A 25,038-nucleotide genomic window follows, 5' to 3' on the forward strand; every position below is an offset into this window, starting at 1 on the left:
GGTCCAACCTGGACAATATATCAACACACATCAATCATACCTATCGTTAACCTAACAAATAGAATATGATTCTTTGGTCCAACTTGGACAAAATACGTACCCCGGAGTCGTAAGTAACCTACTTAGATCCATGAAGTACCATGGCAGACAGACTAGAGCTCTAACTGAATCGTAACCTGTCACCTGGCCAAGGTTCAACCTTACGATATAACATTGCCTGAGGATGCAACCTGCAACCCCGGATCCTTAGGCCAACCTGACCCTCAGATCAAAACGTCAAATCAAATCAAAAGGAGAAATCACAACCTGTGACTCTCAAATCCTCAGACCACTAGTCGTTAGATCAAAACGTTAAATCAACTCAAAAGGAGAAATCACAACCTGTGACTCTCACATCCATCCTCAGATCACCGGTCGTCGGATCAAAACATTAAATCAACCCAAAAGGAGAAATCACAACCTGTGACTCTCACATCCTCAGACCACCGGTCGTCGGATCAAAACGTTAAATCAAACCAAAAGGAGAAATCACAACCTATGACTCTCAAATCCTCAAACACTTTTCAAAACAATAGAAATACCATTTCCCACCAATTGTTTTTCGAAAAGCCGCAACCCAAAACAATAAAATGCATCAATCATGCACATTGTTTCCATAAATCCACAAATCCACCAAAACACATATATTTCACATAAATATATAATTACGTAGTCATCCGCTCAGGAATGCCATACCAACTATAGTTTGCAGTTAAATCAATAACTCTCAAAACTACAAAGGAAATCCGTTCATTAATGAACCTTAAACCTTGTGAGATTACTCACCTCAGAATCCCACTGCGTCTTCTATACACAACCGAACTAACACTATCACCAGCAACTCGTCCAATTCACCTTTAGAAGCACCTAATCACCAATGACCTCAAATCAGTAACGATTCACAAATGATTTAAGTCCGAAACCCCTGTTTTGAACTAAAATCCCCAAAGTGACGCCAATCAAGGCAAAACCACATCCGAGACCACCCAATGTCTTCGGAATACGTCTACGATCGATATGTCCAAACCACAAGTCGATCGGACGCTCGGATCCTCACAGATTGAAGCATCAAACGGTCTGAAACCATAAAAATCACAATATATTCATACGATCTCCAAAAATTATGTATTATATATCAAAATGCTCGTATCGACGAGTAGATCGAACTAAGGAATAGAAACTATCCCTGAGGTGGCCGGAAACTGCCAGAAAACACCACCACAGTGGCGGCGCCGCTGCTGGCCCAAAGTCGGAATTTGACAAAACTCCCAATACCAAAGTTCTTCATCTCAACTCCAATTTAAACTTTCATAACTAACACAAAGTCTAAATCATAGTCGTTTGGCTGGAATTTACCTCGCAATATCTGAAATTCGATGAACCCTAGTATTTCAAAGCTTCGATTCGTCCTCTACAAGTGAAATCGTCCCAAGCCACTTTGGGAGAAGCATCAACTTCCTATGGGCTTCAAAAGCCCTCAAGAATCACTGGAAAAGGTGGCCGGAAAAAGAAGAACAGATGGAGGCGATTTCGTCCCCGACGAGGTTCTCTTCTCGGCCTTGTAGCGCCTCCTACAGCTTGTATTTCACTTCGATTTCTTCTACAAACTCGTAAAGGGGGTCAAGACGAGAAAAGCCCACTTTGTTTCACGTCAATCGGTGGCCGAATGAGGAGGATATGGCCGAAAAACTAGAGAGGGCGAAATCTAGGCTAGGGAGAGAAAAGGGCTCGGTTTCGTTTTTCTGAAATTTCTGTCCTTCTCTGCAATTTTCGGACTTTTCTCCTATTTATAGAATTTTCCCATTTTTCAATCATTCACAACTTTCTCATATGAACTCCGATTCTCGAGTTCCACATATCCACGAACTCGTATCGACGCGCTCTACAACTTTCGTGAAGGAAGTTTTTGAAGAAAACCAACATATCAAAAGTCAACCTTGAACCCCACCCCCCCCCCCCCCCCCCCAAAAGTCATACTTTCCAAATAATTAATTCGTCCGAAACACTTCCGCTCCGTCCACGAGCCACGAAACCGTCCAACAACCATAAATTAGATTCCGGAAATTCCTCGGAAAATAATTACGAATTTCTGGGGCATCACAGGGAGTATCATGTTTGTTGTGCCATTGTAATTTGTCTTTACATTTTAAGAAAGTCAAGAAACAAAATTAAAAAAAAAAAAAAGTGTCTTTAGTTCAATAAATAGTTTTTAGTTTAAAGTTTGGGGGAGTGGTTAAGGGAGAGAATCATATGGAGCATCTTAGGGTCTTAAGTTCGTAAAATCTTAACAAGGGAGTTGCTTGCCAAGTTACTTGGAATTTGTGATTTCCTATCCACTTCACTTCTCTAACCCCTCACCCTAAGCCTCATTACAACCTAATAAAAGTCTTTTTTGATCCAAGATGGTTTGTGCATGACTCGTGGAGATGAGGTTGAAAAGCAAGCATATGACGACATTTGCATGAGATTGTTTGAGTGATAGTGTATCTAACCTATAAACACTTGTGTGAAATTTAGAGTGAAAATCTAGTGAGTTTATGGTTAGCACGGTTTTGTTGTGCAAGCTTGGTTTTGGTGCATCAAAGTGACAGTTATGGCATGACATATATATTTTACTCTAGCGTTTGTCCCATAGCTTCATAAACTTTTGAGACATGACTTGATTTTCTTGCTTTAAGCAAATTGTGTTCTTTGAGGATAATATTGGAAGGATTAGGTTGTGTTAGTTTTGTTATGTTGTGGATTTGGGTTAATGATTTTGTTTGAGAACAAGCAATATTCGAGTTTGGAGGCATTTATTGAGTTACAAATTACTTATGCAATTGTGCCCCATAACTATAAAAATTGATTTGTCTTCCATGCTATTTCGCCCTTTTTAATCAATTTCCTTTTATTTGTAGAAAACCATGCATTGAGAATAAAATGACAATTTGAGACTTGAAATGCGAAGATTTGAAGGTAAGAGAAAAAAACACAAAGATTGGAAGAAAATTGCAAATAAACTTTTCCGGTGAACTTTTCGGACAAGCGGCCACTCATGGAGGATCATTTCTCCAGCAAATGAGGACCATGATTGTGAGAATCTCCCATCAATTGAAATTCAAATATCTCGCTATACATTTTCCTCTTGTCACCGTGCCAATTTGGGACCATTTGGGGGACAATGGTGTAAGAGCATCTCTTGCACATCTTTAGACTAATAGAAAAATTATTACCTTACGCATTTAACGAGGTTCTTAGTAATGTACACTGGTCCTAAGTTGAAACTGAAGAAATTTATTATTTAATCGATGCTGTTAATTCATCAAATTTATCGAGATTTTACTGTATTTGACAATTTTTAATCCCAATATATAAATAATTGCAGTTCAATTGTGAGACTAAATACAATTATACTTTAATACCACGTACAACTCTGTATATTACGTCACAAAGTTTGTGTATTAGAATTTTTATATTTGTTTTAGTCAGAAATTAGAGAAGTTTCTGTTTGTAATTTTACTTGTTATCATATCATATATAAAGAAAAAAAGAAGAAGAAAAAAAGTTGTAAACATACACAATTTTGGGTTGGGTTGATCGCAGAGCGTGCATTTGGGTTCAACTCTGATGCCCAGCCGTCCTCGTCTTCTTCCGGGGTTTGGTGGACTGGTCAAGCTCAGCGTTTGGAATTGGAATGGACATGGAAGCACAGAGGTTTTTATGGGAAGGAGCAATTCCTTTGCAGATTCATCTCCACGAATCCGAAGTCACGACTCTTCCTTCTCCCCCGCCCGCCCTGGTATCTCTTTCTCTTCTCTCCCCTTTTTAACTTTTCCGATTGAACCACCATTGATTGATTGATGCTTGTTTCAGATCTTAGCTCCTCGGCTAGGGTACCTACCATTGTTGGCCTCGCATCTAAAGCCTTACTTCAGCACCGCACTTCCTCCTGGTGTTGACACTATTTGGTTCGACTACAAAGGCTTGCCCTTGAAATGGTACCCCAATGCCCTTTTTTTCTGTCGCAGAATTCACACTCATGGACTCCTTTATTTATTTGCAACTGCTTCTTTCTTGCAGGTATATACCAACAGGAGTTCTTTTTGATCTTCTTTGTGCAGAACCAGAGAGACCCTGGAATTTAACGGTATTTCTCTTTTTATCTGGTTCCTCTTTCTTCCAGTTAATCAGTCTGCCTTTTCGTGCCTCGGGAGCATTCTTTTTTCATATTGCTAAATTGGTCTAACTGAAAATCTTTGTAAAATGTTGTGTAATGAAATCCTATAATGTGGATTCCTAAATGATCTTTGACATTTTACTAGGCCATTTATTGCACATTCTGTAGTCATAAACTCCCATTCCCTATCTACATGTTTGGTTCTGTTCACCTTACTACAATTTACCTCTTTCTATTCCCTGTGGTGGGATATATCAATTCTAGTGTTAATCCCCTATCCTTCGATACCTAGATGTGTATTTGTATCTGGACATGTGTATCTAATATAGTTCACCTTCTAAGTCTTGTTTGTCGTTCCAGATTATGTGACCATAAAAATGCTGCACAGCCTTTTAGTGTGGCAGTCATCAGAGATGGTGTTTTTGACAATTTAAATTCCAAAATTGGTTTCATTCTCAATTTATTATGTGAGGTTTCAAACGCACAAGTTGAATTTTGAAAAGTTTAGATGATCTTTCTTCTATTGTCTCCTTCCATCTTTCTTTGCCACACATTTGCAAATTAGAAGTAACTTTTTGAACAATTCTGTAGGTTCATTTTAGAGGATATCCAGGAAACATATTGATCCCGTGTGAAGGTGAAGATAGCATAAAGTGGAACTTTATTAACTCATTGAAAGAGGTGAGGGCATCTTAATTCTATTTTCTAATCTAAATTGACGCAACTTATTATTTCTTCCTATTTTCATTGGACTGGGCTTGTTTTTGCTGCTTAATTTTGCGAGTTGGGGACAATCCCACTGGAAATGTTTGTATTACAATGCAGAAATCCTTTTAATTATGAGTTCTTATAGTATTTAGTTACAACTGCAGGCAGCATATATAATCAATGGAAACTGCAAGAATGTGATGAACATGTCTCAACCTGATCAGGTGGAGCTCTGGCGCTCTGTCTTAAATGGTATACACATTTACTGAAAGAATAAAAATTGATTTGATGCTAAAGCAACTTTCTATGAAGTCCTTGACCTAAATATAAGTACTCTCAATTGAAGTCATATTGTGCAAAGTAATATTTTATACCAGTAGTTGGGTAAACAGATATTGTCTCAAGGTAAACTGATATTGTCTCATGCCTATATTATGTATTATAGTTCAGACTTCAGAGAGATGTTAAAACATTCACCAGACAAACTGTCCTTATTAAATTTTTGTAAGAATAAGTTTCACCCTTCCTTTTAACTTTTTGTTCTTCTATTTCCTACTTTTTATTTATTTTTTAAATAATTTTCCTACTTTTTATTTTTTTATATTTTTTTTTCAAAGATGATTTGTTCTTGAATTTTTGCAAATGTTACTAGTGGCTCTGTTGTCTCATATATTTATATGATATCTATGGTTTATTAATTTATTTCTTTTTGGGAAGTATCAGCTCCATGATGAATGCTAAGATTGTTCATATATTGTAAGATGAAAACATCTTGTGACTAACCCTTCTATAAAACTTTGGAACTCATTATCTCAAGTTATAAAATCTTGCTCTATCTGAAATGGAAACTTAGAAATAATACATTTTCATACTAATCAACTTTTGATATCTTAGTAATTTGAACTAATTGCTCTTGCTGGTGAAGATTTGGTATGTAAAATTTTTCAAGACTGTTTCAATCTTTTGGTTGAGTTCAATATCCTACGTGCGCATTTTGCTTTATGTTAGATTTCGCATATTGGCGTAATGTCCACATGCACATACTTGCTGTTTAACCTTTGATATTAGAAATCAATTCCAAGATGAATAATCACATTTTTTTTTATTACACTGACAAGCATCAACTTATTTTGTTATTACGTTGGGAAAACACTCCCTTGGTGGATAGTATTAGTTCTACAGTTTCTAGGAATGGACTGTCGGCCAGTCCTTACCTAATGTTGATAGTCGTTTGACTAACATGACATTGCATTCAGATTGTTATTTGTAAACATGCTTCCCGGCTAAGTTAGTAACCTAAAAACTTCTCAGATATCTGGAGCCCCTTGTAGCCCTTCCCAGTCTTTTGTTTGTGTCTATTTATATAATTTTTTTTTTACCATATTGCCAGGGGAAGTAGTTACTATCTGATTCCAAATTTAGTTATTTTATTAAAGAGCCTTCTGTGATTTATCACTGTACACATTTTGTTACAGGTAATTTGGACTCCTACCGACGGGTATCTTCTAAACTTAAGCTTGAAGCCGTTGGGGAAATGAACTCGAGCTCGCCAAGATCCCGATTGAGTATGGGTGAAGTTGATGTTTCTGGGCAGGTGAAGCCAGGTGAGAGTGTAATTTTAAGTTTGACACCTGAATTGCTTGCTTATGTTCCTAGCTTATCATCATCATTTCTGTATCATCTTCTTCCTGGCAATCATTTATATACATGGCTTCTTTTTCCATTGCTTACTTTAAGCCCACCCAATCTCGGTATCTATGTTCCCTATTTAAAGGTGCTTGCATGAATCAATTCCACAAATGCCCTGATAATGGCCAGTTATCAGTTTTGATCCTCAAACGTAGAATTTTCTCTTTCTGCATTCTGAATATACGCTCTAGGTTATCCTTATTTATAATTGTGTTACCTGAAAAATATTGAAAGAACTAATAACATTGTTGTATCATAATTTTGACATTGATTGGCTTTCTTAGGCCGAGTTCCAGTTCGGTTATATGTTTGGAATGTCAGTGAGGACTTTGATGACTTAGAAGATGCACCACCAGTTGATAGTTGGGATAAAGTTTCTTACATAAACCGGCCTGTCGAGATACAAGAAGGTAAGACAGTTTTATTATTTCTTATATGAAGAACCAACTTTGGGAATAGGTGCATGTGGCTAGTTCAACGTTTTTGTTCTTCATCTTATGATTTTGATCATTCAGTTGTATTAGGGTGCAATTTTTTCTCATCTTGTCACTTGTCAGAATAGACAAAAGGAAAACCTGTTATGAACTTTCTTGTGGAAAGCCTTGTTGATCTGGATTCTGGAAGAACCCTGTAGTTCTTTCTACAGTACTCCCCTAACCTGCTTTGTCTTGGAATTGCTTTCCCTCCACACCTTATATTCTTACTTTTTATGTCTATTGTAAGTAAGCAGGGTTATATACCTTGTGATTGTTTGTACCGAGCATGGTCTCTGTTAAAAACGTACACTGTTAGAAAATAATATCCGTTGAAATGAAAAAGAACGAAGTCCTAGGCACTCTTTTGTTTTCTATTTTAAGGCTCTACTTGGGATACACGTTCCTGAATTTAAGTGTCAGCAACTATCTTGCATTAACAAGAAGAAAGATCCTGCTTATTATGAATGCTCTCATATGCATAATCATGAGCTTGACTGAGAGCAAATATTTTCTGTAACTGTGTCATGTATTAAGTGAAATTTGTTTCTCAGAACAAAAGACATGGAGTAATATATGCTGTAATGAATGAACTATTTATATATGCGTGCATGTTTGTGTTCATAGCTTGATTATATGCTCTACTGTTTTTAGCTGTCTAGTGTGAGCCTCTTCTATAATTTTAGTATACTGTCCATTTCTAATCATATTTAGATGAAAATGAGATTTTTGCTCTCATTATTTTTTCTATTATTTAGATAGGATGTGTATCAACTAGCTTTAAGTTTAACGAAATTGATATCACTTGGATTTCGGAGGATGAGATATGAGAACAATGAAAGATAGTTCAATCACAAGCATTCATGATTATCTGCACTTGCACAGACAGAAATCAGATTTCCCTTGTTTTCTTTAAAGCTAGACAAACTGTCGAGCCTTGACCTACTCAGAGACATGGCAGCTGTCAATTTAACTATGAAACTGCGATCACTAAGTTTTCACCAAGTTGATCTTGCACTGCAGGTAGATGCTTCACTTTACATGACGCAGTGAAGAGCCTTCTGCCAGACTATTTTGTGGTCAAATCCTTGGGCACTGCTGAGTCACTGACAGTAGTTGGTGATGACGAGCAAAGAGTTTCATCCGAAGATGCAAGCGATGATAAAAAAGCTGAAGAGGAAGTAGAAACTTCATCTGATGACCATGTAAAGGCTAGTTACGAACATGAAGAGCCTGAAATCAAGCTGGTTCGTATACAAGGTATTGAACCAAAACTGGAGATACCATTTTCTTGGGTTGCAAACAACTTAATGCACCCTGAGCACTTCCTTCATATCTCTGTATATTTGAAAGTACGACAAGTCAATAATACCATGTCATAGGTGGCATTTGTAATCGTGTTTTCCATTTTATTGAACACAAGGAAACCATCTTCTGATGATGGCTTTATAGAATTGTACAGAACGTTAGTTGTCAATACATAGATTTTCATCATCCACTGGATTTTTGTTTCATCGTTCAGTTCATTTCAGAGCTTTGATAGCTACGGATTTTCTTTTCCTGTTGGATCTTGCCTTCTGTTTGGGGTTGTCATAATGACCGATTCCTACCCTATTCTGCTGTACTTGTGTTGGTGAGGAAGGGACGTCCTGAAAGAAGTGAAATGCACCCCAGGAATTTAAGAACGTCCTTTTGTATACCTCACCTGCGTTAGAGATTTAGTTTACTATGACAGCTTTCGCAAAAAGCGACATAGGTAGCTATGAAACAACTTGGTACTGGAACCAAGAAACTCAATTAAAGTGTACTATTTTAACGTCAAATGCAGCCAACAAATGCAATTAAAGCAAAGCAGAATGTTTACATTATTTTAACGTGATTGTCCGCTAATGACAGCATCCAAATTTCTACAAATGATGAACCGATTAAGTACCAAAAAAGATACTGACCATAATTTGTTAAAGGATCGACAAAAAAGATACTGAAAAAACAAAACAAAAAGCGAGTGTATAAACTAGTGTAGTCCAAAAAGGCGCTTACAGGCTTTAAGGATCTTGCCTCCATTATGCCTCTTCCTATTAGATCTTGTTGTTGTCCCCCAATCACCTTCTTCATCCCCATCATGATGGTCAATGCAAGTTACAGACTGGTCATGAATCCTGGAATACCTTTCTGAAACTGTAGAGGAAGATCTTCTCATTGACGATATTGCTCCTTTCACTGCAGTTTGAAACCCAGAAGACGAAGAAGAGACTGAGCAGTTCCTTTTCAATACCACATGACTGCCATTACCATTACCAAACTTCCTCTCTTGATGCTGCATCTCATCGTCTTCTTGTTTGTTGGAACTGGTGTAGTCGATCTTGTCCTTGATCTGTAGATTGCTTTCTGACTCTGTTTTGGATCCAAGATCTGAAAAATCCATGGATCTTGAATTCTGGCGGTGTATGATATTGATCTTGGAATATCCCCCATCCATTTCTGGGCGCTTAAACCTTGAAAGTGAGTGTGTGTATTTGAAACCAAAGTCAAATAATGGAGCTGAGGACGGGGGTAGCTAGCTAGCCCTAGTAATGCATTTATATATATAAATATAGAAATATTACCATTGAGCAATTAGAGGTATAACCGTATAAGTACGTAGAGCTGGAATGTGGAAGCAAGTGCACGGTTATTGTCGTGGGACCTCCTTGTACTTGTCGGAATGCAGAAAAGTCCAGGGAATGGGTGCGATACATGAAGGTGAGAAGAAATTGAGGCATGTATCTTGTCAATGAGGACATCTTCAACCAGGACGTGCCACTCTGGCTCGCAAATTATTTTCTAATCCCACAATTTTATATTTTTTCTTTCTATCGGTGGGATACAAATATCTCTGATTTAAAGTTATTGCATTAAGTTTAAATTTCTCAATTAATCAAAAATGTATCCGCTTAATGTGTTTTACTGATTCTCAAAAATAAAAAACCTATTCAGTTTTACAACAAGCTAGTGATGTAATTGATATTTTACAACATTTTCGTCAGATAACGGCTCAATGGACAACCGTGAATCTCCAAATCATGCAACGATTTTTTGCTCTGTGTGATGCAGTTTTTGGCTTAGCGCATAAATCAAAACTCGAATATCAAACTTCATTTACGATCAATATAAATCAATACGTTAAATTAATATTCAGAAAATATTAGTACATGCAGAATAACTAAAAGCAAATGTCCACTCACTATGACGGTGGTCCGACAAATTCCTCCTCGAGCTTGCTTTACATGTCGTCCTGAACAAAATGATGCTCATGAATAACTAATTCAAGAATTAAAAATAATTTAACGATAACAAAACCGAAACCATATAATGTTAATTCATTGAAAGCTCGAAATTACATTGGAATGAGCTCAAATTTCACCGGTTACATTGACTCGATATTTGATAACTATAACAACCTAACGAAAAATGATGTCGATCTAACGGTCGAATCATCGTGAATAACACCTCCAAAATCTCGAAACTTCGAACATTCCGATTATTTCTCAAACGTCTACCAATTATAACAAAATTCATATCCACAAGTTTGTAATGTTAAGCTCTACCCAACTCACCAAAGCAGAAGACCAAAAAAGCAGAATGCGCCCCCACGCACCACAATACCAAATTTCAATTAGGAGCAAGAATTTTACACTAACATTTTCATTATCAAATGGGGATCCATTTTTATACTTGAGGCTAAAGTCAATTTGACCTAGAACTACTAAGAAGTTACAGCACCAAGATTCATCAAGGCTTCGATTCTCACTGCTCTGATTGATTCATGCTGTAAGGCTAATACTGGGATGATAAGTGGAACATGGGCTTCAAAACCAGGGTAGTCTCTCGGCCATAAATCGCCAGAAAAAAGATATCGAACCGAGTTTCTTAGCGTAGCACCAAAAATTCAGGGCTCTATAGCTCAAATTGTTTCTAGGGATGGCAAGAGGGAAGAAGAGCGATTTGAAAGGTAGTGGTGCAGTGGTCTAGGTCGGTCGAACGACAAAGAACCCGTTAGGTCTCCAGTTTAGGGTCGGGTCAACAATCGGGTTGCGTCAAGAGAGAATTGGGAATTAGGGTTCGACTGAAATGGAAACTTCCTGAAATGAAAAGGTGAAAAAAAAAAAGCTAATTATAGTAGGTTTCTCGAAATATTTGTTTTTCAGATCATAACTTCTTCATACAAACTCTGATTTTTACGTGCTACATGTCCTCAAAGTCAGTTTAATGTGCTCTACATCTTTTGTGAATTTCGAGGTTTTCTCGAAAAGTGGATCAAGAAAAAAGTCAAACTTGGAGCTCTAAAAGGTCAAAATGAAAATAACAAGTAAAGATTTTAATCGTTTACCGTCCAAAAGACCAATAAATAGGTAATTCTGGGTACGGGGCGTAACATACCAAATTTGTGTGGGACTGACTTTAAAATGTTAACGTGGGTCTTCAAACTCTCGTCCATAGTTGACACATTCTCCTCGCCAGTTAGAACTCCCATACTTGTTTTCTTCCATACCATCTTTCGTCGAACCTACTAGCGTCTGAGATGAAACTGCAGCTGTTGTGCGTGCTACTTGAGTTGCTTCAATTTCCTAGAGCCTAAGATCTCCCTCGATCCGAGTTTGTATTTCTCACTAAATCCTTGTAAAGTCATTCACAAAATGCAACAGCCCCGTAGCCAAAGTTGCACCCTTGTGCTTGCAATTGTTCGACGTGAAACCGTTCGTACAAGGCCTTGAGCCTTTCCCCCATTTTCTGCATCCAACAAACAATGTCGCCCTATATTTTTTTACGCATTCAATTACAAAAGTAATAGGAGATGAATGCCTCCTTAACTCGTCAAAACTCAAGATGGATCTTCATTTCAGAATGTGAAACCGTGTTCTGGCATTGACTGTTTGGCTCGAGAAAAAAACTTGTAGAATAGTTTTTCATCATTGGTTTAGTGGTCCACTGGGCCTGTGGTACCAACATATAGCTAAAAAATAGAAGTGATGAATTTACATGGTTTCTTAATACTTAAGATCTCCTCAATGAATGGTGATCTCCTAATTTTCTTTATCGCAGCTGCATTTCAAACATCTTGTAACACATTCTCTATTCGAAACGCCAGGTTTTATCTCTCACCTTCTTTGTTTTTCTGTGGTCTGCACTTCTTGGGTTGGGTTCTGTGCTTCAACCTGTTGAATTTTCAACTTCTTTTCGAGTTGATCCCTCAACGACCTCTTCCTGCTTATCATTGGCGGAGTCCTCTTCTCTGTCTTGCTCACTTGCTTTACGCTTTTGTCTTCGTGCCTCCTGGAGTTCTTCTTTCTTTTGTTCATTTTCTACTTTTGTTGCAATATGCTTACATTGTCTACATTTGTTGGAACATGCTTTCAACTCATGCCTTACCAGATCCATAAACTAGAGTATTTATATTGTCTCAAACCTTATTCATGAAGTAGTTACTGCTTGGGCTGTAATTCACTTGTCCTCCAGCTTGGGCCCAATTCACTCGAGCTACGGTTTGCGATGCACATTTCGCTAGTTGACCCAATGACTTGAGGCCATGTGTCCCTTGAACTAAAAGATAGTGGGATTATGTTACTATATAGATAAGGAGGGAGCCATTCTAATGAGGATCACTAAAATGAAGACTAGTTGATGGCTTACTAATCAATGGTTTGGAAGACCTAATTTTCGATTACATTATGGCAAATCAACTGTTAAATGTGTTAATATGCATGAGTAGATCACTCCTGAAAATTTTCTTCCAAATTGCTAGGTACTGGACAAACCAAATTTGTCAAACATGAACCGTTCATGTTCGTAACAGATAAATCACGATTATGAATGTTTTAATGATTATCAATTTGGTTGATATATTGCATAATATCTAAACATCTAACTGTTGATTTGCCGAAATATGATCGAAAAGTGAGCATAACACAAAAGTTCTAAATGAGTCCTCATTTTAGTGATCTTCATTAGAAGTGCACCCTAGATAAGGATACAAGTGCTTGAGCCGCAAGTTGTATCTTAGCGGGTACCTTTATTTGGGCTTGCAGTTGAACTTGGTTGAACATGAAGGGTTTGAAATTTCACGGACCCTTTGCCGTGCCTTTGAGGGTGGGCCTCGTGCCCTAAAATATACGTCTCGAAGATTAGCTAGAAATTATTTTCTGGCACTCTCGAGTCAATTCATATCGGGTCAAACCCAAATTTCACTGCTGCTTTGTTGGATTGATTCACATTCACTCACTCACACTCACTCCACTCCACGGTCTCCACCCGGTTGGTTTGTTGGTTTAGGGTTTGTAAGGTCTGGAGGGCAGGTTGTTTGAGCGATGTGGTGAGGGGGATGGCGCTCAAGGCTGCAGCTCCAAAAGCTGCTGAAGCTGCTGAGGCCGCGATTGCATCAATTGGGCGTGGATATGATGTATCCATTGATCTAAGGCTCAAGTACTGCAAAGGGGACTCTCGATTGATTGAAATTGACGACGACGACGGGGGTCGCCAGGTTCTTCTTCCAGGTGGAATTACGATCCCCAACGTTTCCAAATCCATCAAATGCGATAAAGGAGAGCGCACGCGTTTCAGGTCCGATGTTCTCTCTTTCCAACAGGTATTCTCATTTCCCATTTAACCCCCTCCCCATGACTCTAATGCTAATTAGGCTTTTTTTCCAGAGGGGTGTATAATTGATTGTTTGGTGCAGATGTCAGAGCAGTTCAACCAGCAAGTTTCTTTGACCGGAAAAATACCCTCGGGTCTCTTCAATTCTATGTTTGAATTCTCAGGTTGTTGGCAGAAAGATGCAGCCAACACTAAGACCCTTGCTTTCGACGGGGTCTTCATCACGCTCTATACTGTGGCACTCGAAAAGTCTCAGATGGTACTACGTGACGATGTTAAAAAAGCAGTCCCATCATCATGGGAACCTGCCGCATTAGCAAGGTGAATATTTTTAGCTGAATTGTAACATCAGAGTTGATGTTTATTTCTTGAAGCTTCATTTCTTTAGCCTATGATTCATCGTCTTTTGTTTCCGATCTAATACTGCACTCAAGCTTGTGTTTCTTTTTTTTTATGTGTATCTTCATTCTAGGTTTATAGAGACATTTGGAACGCATATAGTTGTTGGTGTGAAGATGGGAGGTAAAGATGTCATCTATATGAAGCAGCAGCATTCTTCAACTCTTCAACCAGCTGACATACAGAGAAGATTGAAGGACATGGCAGATAAAAGATTTTTAGATGCCAATGGACAGTACGGCATACCGTCTGAACAAGCTTACAAGAATGACAAGGTTTGTGACTAATTGTTCTGTCGCCTACATTTTACAGTTGAACATTTAAAATGCTATCATCGATCACATATGCCTACAGTCTTCTCTGTTTTATATTGGTGTTCGGACTGCTAAATGTGTATAAGTTTTCCTTTGTTCTTTTTATTTTGAAAAGGCATCCTCTAATTATAGATAGTAAATTTGCTATTCTATGAAGGTTACAAAAGTAGTAGTGACTAGTGAGTCTGCTAACCTGTTTCCAAAAGAGTGGGTTGCTAGAGTTTGGAAGATTGAAGGTCGATAATCTTTATTCTAGATAATAATGAATCTAATTGTGCTATTGGTTTCTATACCTTTGCCATTCAACCATGGGTGAAAAAGTATCTTTTATTTTGAAAAAGATAAATTGGTCCTCCAGGGGTGCTATTGGAGTCATAGGAGATCACTTGGACTTTTTGTATCTCCAAAAATCAAAATCCTTTCTATGTTTTCTGTTATTGCAATGTCTGTCTCCACCTGTCCTTAGTGATATTAATCCTTTCTACAACAGTGGATCCAATAATCACTACCCGTCTTGACTTAATTGTTAAATCTTCACAAAGCGTAATATCAGTATTTTTGTTTTTCAATGAAAATCACACAAATGGTACCACCTCTTCTCAGATGAGTAAACAATTATAAGCTCTTCTAGAATCATATATTTGTTGTGGATCTTCTTGTCATTAGAATGTAGCTTCTGTTCTTGGATGTTCTACCTCATAAGCAAATGGGAAGCAAAGAATGGGGATTATCACTTGAATAGCAACTCAGCAGAGAAATTTCTGTTCCAAATAACAAAGAAAACGGATGATTGTGTATATATACATGTGCATATAATATAGCTGGAGTTCACAAAACAGTTGTTTAGCAGACCTCCGTTTCTGGCATGTAATTCAATGGTTGAAACCGAACGCTCTTTAATTCCCTCTGCAAGAATCACACTTATATAATATCTGCCCAAGCAGTCTGTTTAGCCACGTATTTGCTTTATCTTTTTTAACAAATAATCCTTGCTGAGCCGAAGTTAAGTGAAGTCCTTCAGTATGCTTAAAAATAGCGGGGTTTAGGTAACTGGTCTAGTGCATTTATGATCATCCTTTAAAAATTGCCTGCATTCTAGCATGCTAGTCATTTTCATTCTATTTCTCTCCATCCTGTTTCTTTTCAGCATCAGGGTAAGCAGTCTGCGTGTAATTTAAACCTAGTTTTTCCATTGGTATGATGTACAAAAGAGTAGAGTTACAAAGTTGTGTTGAATTTGATTTAAGTTTTCTTTTCTCTTTTTACTGTGCACCATATGCATTAGTTTGTATAATTTTATAATTACTTGTTTACAAAAGTACCTGGACTAATAATCTGTCTTCCAGTTTGAAATCAGGGAGCAGCGGTTGCGGTTTGCAGATACTAGTCCATCAAGTTCTTATTCACACAAGGAAGTGAGTTGTATGACAAATCATCTTCATTGCCTTGCTTGCTGAATGCATCTTTATCAAATATCCTTCTAACTACTATTGAAAAGTTCAGCGTCTTTTGTCTTTCAGTCACTGAATTATTTAAGTTGCAGGATATCGTAAGCATTCGCAAAAGGAGAGGTGGAAGTGATATTAAGAACCTATCCCATAATGAATGGTTACAAAGTGTTCAACATGAACCTGATGTGATCATAATGTCATTTATGCCAATTACCTCTCTGCTAAATGGAGTCCCAGGGAGTGGATTCTTGAGCCACGCAATAAATCTTTATTTAAGATGTGAGCAAGTTTTCCTCTGTTTGCATCTTTATTTCATTTACTTTTCTATTTACTGCTATTATAATCCTATTATAGATATTTTTGGTCCTACATTTCGTAAGATATTGTTGTCAACTATATAAACTTAAGGGTTTGAACTCGTCCTTTTATGGAAAACTCTGGAATATGGACCTTTTATGGAAAACTCTGGAATATGGACTAGTTGAAGGAAATGGAGAAAAATAAAAACTGATACAAAAAAGAGCTGTCTGTGACCTGATAGCTGTGCATATGCTGCTTACAATTGGAAAATGATTTTGTTGGTGCTAAACCAGTTTCCACCTTCCAAAACCAACTATACCTTTTCAGTAAATTCTACTTTTACTTTTGAGAGCATGCTTGCTAAGTGTCATGATCCATTCATGGAGAAAGGCCTAAGCAATTTATAATTAGTAGAGTTGATCCAGAATAGTACAACAGATTTAAGTTTTTGGCCTTGCAATAGAATTAAGACAGCAAGATAATTTAGAAATAAACAGAACTAGGAGAAAAGAGAAAATTGTTTGGGACCCCTTCTCTATACATTGGTACTTTTGCAGAAGTATTGTAACAAGTTAATTGGTAACCTGAGAGAATCTTATTATCGCTCATATGCTTGCAGATAAACCACCAATTGAAGAGCTCCATCAGTTTTTGGAATTTCAGCTGCCAAGGCAGTGGGCTCCAGTTTTCAGTGACCTTCCTCTTGGTCCACAAAGGAAGCATCAAAGCAATACATCTCTTCAGTTTAGCTTAATGGGGCCCAAGCTTTATGTCAATACTAGTCTGGTAAGGCCTCGCGATGTCTGCTTCCTTAATTAGAGAAAAAAAAATTGTGTTGCTTCTGACTGTTATTGTCATAAATGTTTTTGTTCATGGGATAACTTATCATGTTGATGTTTGAAGTTTACGAGTCATATTAAAGGGAAAATATAGACATTCAACCCTTAACTTTGGAAATGTTTTTGTAATGGAAAAAAAATCTTTGGAAAAGTTTTCTAGTAATACTAGAGACAACCTTTATGACCCTGTTTTCATATTTATGTTCTGTGATTCTGTGAAATGATATGATATCTGTTTGACTGGTCAGTTTTACATTGCCTTGGTTATGCTACAATAATTCCATGCATGAAGTATAAACTATATCATTATAATTATTCAGGTCCTCTTAAAAATCCTGCTTTCAGAAAAAATCATTATTTGCCATGGCTTAATGTCAGGTTGATGTAGGAAAGAGGCCAGTGACTGGTCTGCGGCTGTATCTAGAAGGCAAAAGAAGCAACCGGTTGGCCATCCACTTACAACACCTCTCCTCTCTTCCGAAAATCTTTCAACTCGAAGATGATCCAAACGGAAATTTCCGTTGTGATTCTTATGATCGTAAATACTATGAGAAAGTCCGATGGAAGAACTTCTCTCATGTATGCACTGCTCCTGTGGAGTCGGATGAGGATCTTTCAATAGTAACTGGGGCACAGTTGCAGGTTGAGAATTATGGGATAAAGAATATTCTCTTCTTGAGACTCCGCTTCTCTACTGTTTCCGGAGCTACAATTGTAAAGCGTCCCGAATGGGATGGGTCACCAGGGTTGGCCCATAAGTCAGGACTCATATCAACACTAATCAGTCATCACTTCACAGCAGTTCAAAGGCCACCTCCACGACCAGCAGATGTCAACATAAACTCGGCTGTCTACCCCGGGGGTCCTCCAGTTCCCATCCAAGCGCCAAAGCTGAGGAAATTTGTGGATACAACAGAAATGACAAGGGGGCCACATGAAACTCCAGGTTATTGGGTTGTATCTGGGGCAAGACTAGTTGTCGAAAAGGGCAGGATATCCCTCCGTGTGAAGTATTCTTTATTAACTGTAATATTACCTGATGAAGAAGAGTTGGAGGAACATTAGCTGATAAGAAAAAGAAAACTAAAATGATATAGGTGTCAAGGACGGGGCGTACGTTATTAGGAATTGATGGGGTTTCGAAGGTTGTTGTATTACTGTATATTTAATTTATCTCTTATGTGATGAAGTGGAGATTTTGTACCTGGACAAGTTCACAGCATGTGGCATAAAGCTTGGGCACATTCGGCTTTTGTGGCATTATCAGCTGAGCACACCTAGGATGCGAGTGTTCTAGGCTTTGTTATGATGTCTACTCCAGCATGAATTTTCCCGAATAGAAATGTGACTGCTTCCTTCTAGAGATGAAAATGTGATTATGTCGAATGAAAGTCCATTATAATTTAAGATTCTAAATCCATTTGTCCTTTCTCCATATTCATGTTGCAACCTAACAACCATTCACATCATCACAGGATATTTCTAATAATATTGCAGTTAAATTTCTTCATGCAAACATTGTTTCAATCATCCCCTCCACTTTTTCTTCTTTTCGTTCTTTTGATCCATCTATTCCTAATTTTCTCTGATTTCTTGTAAACAAATTTTGATTGCTACATCGATCTAGTTCCTTCATGGAACGGTGGAGTGGAGTCCCTTCTATAGCTCCAGCATACCCACAAGGATCGAAATTTGTGATCCAAAATGTTTATGGAAGATTTGGTGACGGATCCACCAGTTCGATGTTTATTCGGAAGTGAGATCTACGATATCTGCTTGTTTCTCTGTGGAAGGTTTCCTAGTTGGGGGGGGGGGGGGGGGGGGGGGGGGGTTCCATTGCCTTTTATTGGCTCGTTGTTATAATTACTCTACTTGAAGCTAGTTTGTATATGTCGGGCCTTGTGGCTATTTGTTGATGCATTATTTTCACTTTCATAAAAAGAAAAAGAAAAAATTACTGATATAGCACCAAAAAAAAAAACATTAGGGGGGGTGGATTTCTAATGAGGACCAATAAAATGAAAACTTCAGGAAAACTTTCTAACAAACAGTTATTCTATTCAGAACTGCAAAGCTCCTCACCTGATTTTCATTTTGTTTAACTAGTACATTACCTATTTAAATATATAAATGATAGTTTCAAACAATGAACAATATATAAAGAACCAATATTATCTACATATTTCTCGTTTGGGTATTTGTTTCGTTGTAGTTGACGTATATTTATGTATCGAGGTTTAATATGATACATGCATTATGAGAATGCGGTCCCCAAACCCTAGCCGCTGGAGCTCTACGTTTCTTCAATGGCGGTCGTCACTAGCCTCCCTCCAAAGCCATCTACTGATGGCTCTCCAACACCAATCTTGTGTGGCGACCACCAAACCTAGTCCCAGCATCATCTTTGCTCCTAGTAACAGTGTATCGAACATTGTGGGTGAGAGGAATGGATGGGCTGATCTGAGAAAACCATCTAATGGAGCGCGAGAATTCTGGATTCGCCCTTGTAGGGCTCGACTCAAACCAAATCATTGTCTCTATGCCGTTTTCTGGTGACAACGGAGAACTGTGGTGTAGCAAGGGTTGATCACTCTTGATTGGCTACCCAATCCACCTCAAACTCTTGGTGGTAAATGGCTGAAGGATCGGGGAGGGCTTTTAATTCGATGCTTCTTTGTTTGTCTGCATTTGGAATGGGCTGGTAGCGGTACGAGAGGAAAGAGACAGATGATCAGCTCTGGCCGATTGTGGGATGCGGCGGAGGATCGATTTTGTCCCCAGAACAAGACGACGACGATTTGTTATTCACGCACCGTGGTGGTCCGTCTCCGATTTGCAGGTGCGGGGATAAATTCTAGCCGGGATGGAGCAACGAGAATCCTAACTCATCGAATTGGGACGGCGGTGCTCACAGAGGCAGGTGCCGAAGACAAAACGGGTTGGAAGCCCAGATGTTTTGGGAGGCCCAAACCTTGTTGGGTGCCCAATTTGTTTTAGGTCTCTAAATCGTTGTGGGTGTCCAGAGTAATATGAAATTGGATTTGGACCCTAGTATCGACCAGGCTGACGAGCTCAGGCTCTTTAGGGTTTCGTATTTGGGATCCAGGAGAATGGAGTCTTTATTTTGCTAATCTCTCTAAATGTCCTAGCCCTACTATGAAGGGCAAGAAAAATTTAAGTTTTGTATTTTGTTTAGAACTTAGCCTATTTACTATTTTATAGTGTGTAGGCTTGATTTTGAATAAGTGAGCACTGATTGTCTAATGGGTGGTGCTAGCATACCACGTCCTAAACTTATCCTAGAGTTGGCAAGGGAAGGTATGTATCCGTGTCATTCTGGTTTGAGATGAATGAATGATTATTTGGATCAAAAAAAAAAAACATACTTCTCGTTTGTAAAGTTAAAAGAGAAATTGTATTCACACATATCAATATACTTAATATACACCCCGTAATTTTTTTTGTCAAATATTATCATCAAACTTCCTATTATATCCTCATTTTACATTAAAAAAAGATGATAGATTTGAACGAGAATGCAAATCTGTGCCAAATCGATAGTCACTTAAGAAGCCTATTTCTTAATCCCAGCTAGTCTCTATCTCATATTGACTCGATGCCCAGCACAGCAAAGCAGATAATGGTTTCTTTATGTGATTGTGAGATGAAATTATAAAGGAACTAGATATAAATCAACCAAATACACCTTCAAGAAATCTGTCTCTCTCCCTCTTGTACTTTGATTGTAGTGCCCCAGAAATTCGTTATTATTTTCCGAGGATTTTCTGAAATTTAATTAGTGGTTATTGGACGATTTCGTGGCTCGTGGATGGAGCGGAAGTGTTTTGGACGAATTTTTATTCGAAAAATGTGGATTTAGGGGGGGGGGGGGGGGGGGGGTTCAAGGTTGACTTTTGATATGTTAAGATTCTCCAAAAACTTCATTCACGAAAGTTGTAGAGTGCGTCGATACGAGTTCGTGAATATGTGGAACGTGGAAATCAAAGTTTGTATGAGAAAGTTATGAGCGATTGAAAATTGGAAAAATACTATAAATATGAGAAAATTCCGGAAATTTGCAAAGAAGGACAGAATTTTCCAAAACCAAAAAACTGACCCTCTCTCTCTCTCCCAAGCCCAGATTTCTTCCTCTCTGGTTTTCCGGCCATATCTTCCTTAACAGGACCCGCCCCGAATTTCACCCCGAAATCCGAAGTAGTCCTGCGGGGCCCGCCTTAGAAGAAATTCTACCAAAAATTTGGCAGAACTTCCCCTAAAAATGGACTACCCAAAACCTGTAGAAACACACAAAGCACTTCAAGCAAACCAACCTTATACTCCTGGAGCCACCCTGCTCCCCAAATCACAACATCGTCCAATTCACATAACACAAAACACAACTTGAATAACATTAATCCCACAGGTAATCAGAGCAATTCTAATAGAAAGGTAAATAAGGGAAAACCTAATTCAAAGGCAAACGTGGAAGCCGTGCAGTTGACTATGCCTCAACTCCATGTACGCCCGACCTCAACTAATTTTGCCTGCAAACTGGGCATTTGAAACCGAAGGGCCCGGGGGAAAGTAGACGAAAAACGTTAGCGTGAGTGGACAAAAATAAACAATTTTAAAGGAAAAGAAATTCATACTTTCCCACATTTATTTCATTAAAAACCGATGCATGCAACAATTAGAAAACACAATTAGCTTTAAATCCGAGGATTTCAAACGATAAACCGACTAGCCTTGCTAGTCACAACATTCGAAAAGATATATCGTAAAACTGAAATCTCATTTCTCAAGAAGATAAGACCAGCCCCGCTGATTAAACGGAAAATCGGACTAGCCCCGCTAGTCAAGAATATAATGAGTAGGGGAAGATGATAGCCATACGAGTGAGCCTCCCAGGCTCGGGTGATAGCCTCCCAGGCTAAAGTACTCCCATTACTCCCGTAATATACCCTTACGCCACTATGTGTAGCGATAGGATACTGGGCTTGAGAATTACTATCACAGAGACAGTAACCAGCGCCACAAAGGCGGAGGGTTTCGGTGATCCCATCACCTCGCCACTAAGGCGGAAGATCAATGCTAGCAATGATAATAGTCACCTAAAGTATGGCAACAAAAATCCGAAAACCAAGTAAATCCATAAATACATAAGGCTTCCCCATCTCTCGTAAAAGAATTTCCAATGACGTGTCCTACACACAAAGATAATCTCAAATTCAAATAAATAGGAAGATAATAATAATAAGCATGTTTTCCGTAAACCGAAACAAAACCAATTTCAAAATCATCATCAAGGCATTCCCAATGCCAAAACCAAAGTCGGTAAATAAATAAGGAATATAACTCCATCGAAATCCCATTTCGATAATCCTTTAAAAGTTTCAAATCGAAATAGATTATAATTAAGGGTATAATTCCGGAAATCACCTCGGAAATAAATAATTCGTCAAATAAGATTATAAATCATAATCAACTTCAGAAATAAATCATTATCGAAAGCACTTATATGAGATAAAGCGAAATCAATCTCTTAGATTAAAATCACACGCTCGAAATGTAAATTGATAAATAAATAGAGCATATTCAAAGAAATAAATGCATGCATCATTTACAAAAAACAAAAGTCCACTCACAGTACTATTCCGACGATCACGTATACGAGTTCCTTCATCGAGCCAGAGCTTGGTACATCGCCCTGTACACGATTATATTCTGTAAGCGATAATTCGACAATTTAATACGAATCCCATAATCAAACCCTCACCAATCAACTCTCCACTTGTTCTCGGATTCGACAAATTTTACCTCTAATACTAATTCATTATCTTAAAGGTTCCAAGTCAGAACCGAGAGATATCCGACGGTTGGATTCTCGTAATTCGATAATAGAAACCCTAAACTTCAAAATTCCTAATTAATTCCAAGTTTCTCCAAAAATTACCAAACTTCACATACAAGCTCTACACAATTTATAGGATTTAATGGGCTAAAAACCGGAATTAAAACACTGCCCTACACGCCTCCACGCGCCACCAACAATGGCATCGCGTGGGCCCCACGCGCCACCGGCAACCACCTCCGATGACCACCAAAATTTGGCAGCACCATCTACTCAACAAACCCAACCTCTTTCTCAACTACAACAAGTTTCAATTTTACCTAGAAGAGCTCCAATTTGGCCGGTGAAAAATTTCCAGAAATTCCAAGAACCCTAGAAATTGAAATTGTTAATTCGACCTCTACACTGCAAATTGAAATGAAAGACCTAGGGGAAAATGATCTATGTCAAAAACCGAACCTTCGACGCCAGTTTGGTGGCCGGAGACTGCCGGAATCGGAAAATATCGGCGTTGACTCAAAACTGCTACAGTGACCGTCCTCTTCTTCTCGTTTCTGCACCTTCCACAGTTAATATTAAGCTACGAAACGAACCCAGAAATGAAGAGAAGGAAGAGAGCTTTCCAACGACATCTTATACGTCAAAATCCGTCGCCGAATGGAGGAGTTATGGCCGGAAGAAGGTGACGAGGTCGGAGAGGAAGAGAGAATCGGGGAGAGAGAAAGGAGAGAGCTCGGTAAGTTTCCGAAAATGGAAACTTACTACAGTAACTCGGCTATTTATAGAAAATTACCATGAATAGTAACTTTAGTATTTTGGCCATAACTTTCGCATATGAACTCCGATTTTTACGTACCACATATGCACGCGCTCGGTTTAACGTCCTCTACAAATTTCATGAAGAAAACTTTCTCAAATTTTGATCCGAAAAAAAGGTCAACAATTTAGGGCCACTAAAGCTACCGAAAAAAAAGTAAAGGTAAAACAAATTGTCGTTTACTGTCCAAATGACTAGTAAACCGGTGAATTTAGGTTCGGGACGTTATATTCCTCATTCGGCCACTGATTGACGTGAAACAAAGTGGGGTTTTCTCGTCTCGACATCCTTTACCAGTTTGTAGAAGAAATCGAAGTGAAATGTGAGCTGTAGGTGGAGCTGCAAGGCCGAGAAGTAAGCCTCGTTGGGGACGAAATCGCCTTCGTCGGAACTGGAGATTCCGGCCACCTTTTCCAGTGATTCTTAGGGGCTTTTGGAGCCCAGAGGACGTGGATGCTTCTCCCAAAGTGGCTTGGAGCGATTTCACTTGAGGAGGACGAATCGAAGCTTTAAAGTTCTAGGGTTTCAATCGGTCTGATTTGTTCTAAGGTACTTGACATGCTTGTGTTTAGCAGATTGCGACGGTTTGTGCCTGTCTTGGTTAGCCTGTGAAGACGCAACGGGATTCAGAGGTGAGTGAATCTCACGATATTCGTTATGAGCCTAATTACTATATTGTCTTAGAATTATGGGATTAACTGTGACTATAGTGGTATTAGTGGCATTCCTGAGTGGATGATCATGTATATATATATTGCGTGATATATATATATATATATGTATGTATTGGTGGAATCTGTGTGATGAGTTGGATGATTACTATCTGTGTGATCATTGGTGAAATTGTGTATTGAGTTGTGATTGTAGAATATCATGTGTTGAGATACCATGGGTCTAATATGACTGTCTTAAGTGAGATTTAAGATATGGTAAAGCTTGTGTAGGAATATATGTGTGATGAATTGATGACATCAGTGTGATGAATGTTTGTGATGATTATCATGTAAAGCTTGTGTAGGGATATCTGTGTGAAAAATCGGTGAAGTCTGCGTGATGATTGCTATCTATGTGATGACTAGCAATGAGTCTTTGTGATGATTGCTATCTGTGTGATGATCAGTTGGATGATTGCTATCTGTGTGATGACCGGCGATATCTGTGTGATGATCGCTATCTGTGTGATGACCGGCGATATCTGTGTGATAACCGGCGATATTTGTGTGATGATTAGTTGGATGATCGCTATGTGTGATGATCAGTAGGATGATGGCTATCTGTGTGATGATCGGTGAAATCTGTGTGATGACAGCTCGGTAGCGGAGTTGAATTGTTATTAAGTTAACAAAGATCGAGAGGACTGCTGTGA

General features: G+C 38.4%; 3 protein-coding genes across 3 annotated transcripts; 2 read left to right on the forward strand and 1 right to left on the reverse strand.

Annotated features, from left to right (window-relative positions):
* Positions 1 to 3,581: 3,581 nt before the first annotated feature.
* On the forward strand, positions 3,582 to 8,562 carry LOC112179374 (autophagy protein 5). The gene is made up of 8 exons (XM_024317772.2): positions 3,582 to 3,820; positions 3,895 to 4,019; positions 4,102 to 4,168; positions 4,790 to 4,879; positions 5,071 to 5,158; positions 6,382 to 6,510; positions 6,880 to 7,005; positions 8,092 to 8,562. The coding sequence occupies exons 1-8, from the start codon at positions 3,716 to 3,718 to the stop codon at positions 8,448 to 8,450; spliced, it is 1,089 nt and encodes a 362-aa protein (XP_024173540.1). The 5' UTR covers positions 3,582 to 3,715; the 3' UTR covers positions 8,451 to 8,562.
* On the reverse strand, positions 8,439 to 9,641 carry LOC112179376. The gene is made up of 2 exons (XM_024317774.2): positions 9,109 to 9,641; positions 8,439 to 8,773 (listed from the first exon to the last, which is right to left on the reverse strand). The coding sequence occupies exons 1-2, from the start codon at positions 9,545 to 9,547 to the stop codon at positions 8,592 to 8,594; spliced, it is 621 nt and encodes a 206-aa protein (XP_024173542.1). The 5' UTR covers positions 9,548 to 9,641; the 3' UTR covers positions 8,439 to 8,591.
* A 3,536-nt stretch (positions 9,642 to 13,177) lies between these two features.
* LOC112179277 (MACPF domain-containing protein At4g24290) lies at positions 13,178 to 18,420 on the forward strand. Its single transcript, XM_024317646.2, has 7 exons — positions 13,178 to 13,690; positions 13,784 to 14,022; positions 14,174 to 14,375; positions 15,761 to 15,829; positions 15,958 to 16,144; positions 16,785 to 16,951; positions 17,383 to 18,420. Exons 1-7 carry the CDS (start codon positions 13,427 to 13,429, stop codon positions 18,067 to 18,069), a joined length of 1,815 nt encoding a protein of 604 aa, XP_024173414.1. The 5' UTR covers positions 13,178 to 13,426; the 3' UTR covers positions 18,070 to 18,420.
* The last annotated feature ends 6,618 nt before the right edge of the window (positions 18,421 to 25,038 follow it).

This window comes from Rosa chinensis, chromosome 7, assembly GCF_002994745.2.
Source record: "Rosa chinensis cultivar Old Blush chromosome 7, RchiOBHm-V2, whole genome shotgun sequence".
NCBI lineage: Eukaryota > Viridiplantae > Streptophyta > Magnoliopsida > Rosales > Rosaceae > Rosa > Rosa chinensis.

What these genes read in the sequence shown, in the direction of transcription:
- LOC112179374 (XM_024317772.2), top strand. Translation starts at nt 3,716, where the DNA reads ATGGACATGGAAGCACAGAGGTTTTTATGGGAAGGAGCAATTCCTTTG. An exon ending in CTTCTCCCCCGCCCGCCCTG is followed by an intron (nt 3,821 to 3,894) that starts GTATCTCTTTCT and finishes TGCTTGTTTCAG; the next exon opens with ATCTTAGCTCCTCGGCTAGG. An exon ending in TTCTGGGCAGGTGAAGCCAG is followed by an intron (nt 6,511 to 6,879) that starts GTGAGAGTGTAA and finishes TGGCTTTCTTAG; the next exon opens with GCCGAGTTCCAGTTCGGTTA.
- LOC112179376 (XM_024317774.2), bottom strand. Translation starts at nt 9,547, where the DNA reads ATGGATGGGGGATATTCCAAGATCAATATCATACACCGCCAGAATTCA. An exon ending in AGGCAAGATCCTTAAAGCCT is followed by an intron (nt 8,774 to 9,108) that starts GTAAGCGCCTTT and finishes TCTCTAACGCAG; the next exon opens with GTGAGGTATACAAAAGGACG.
- LOC112179277 (XM_024317646.2), top strand. Translation starts at nt 13,427, where the DNA reads ATGGCGCTCAAGGCTGCAGCTCCAAAAGCTGCTGAAGCTGCTGAGGCC. An exon ending in AATAAATCTTTATTTAAGAT is followed by an intron (nt 16,145 to 16,784) that starts GTGAGCAAGTTT and finishes ATATGCTTGCAG; the next exon opens with ATAAACCACCAATTGAAGAG. An exon ending in TTTATGTCAATACTAGTCTG is followed by an intron (nt 16,952 to 17,382) that starts GTAAGGCCTCGC and finishes GCTTAATGTCAG; the next exon opens with GTTGATGTAGGAAAGAGGCC.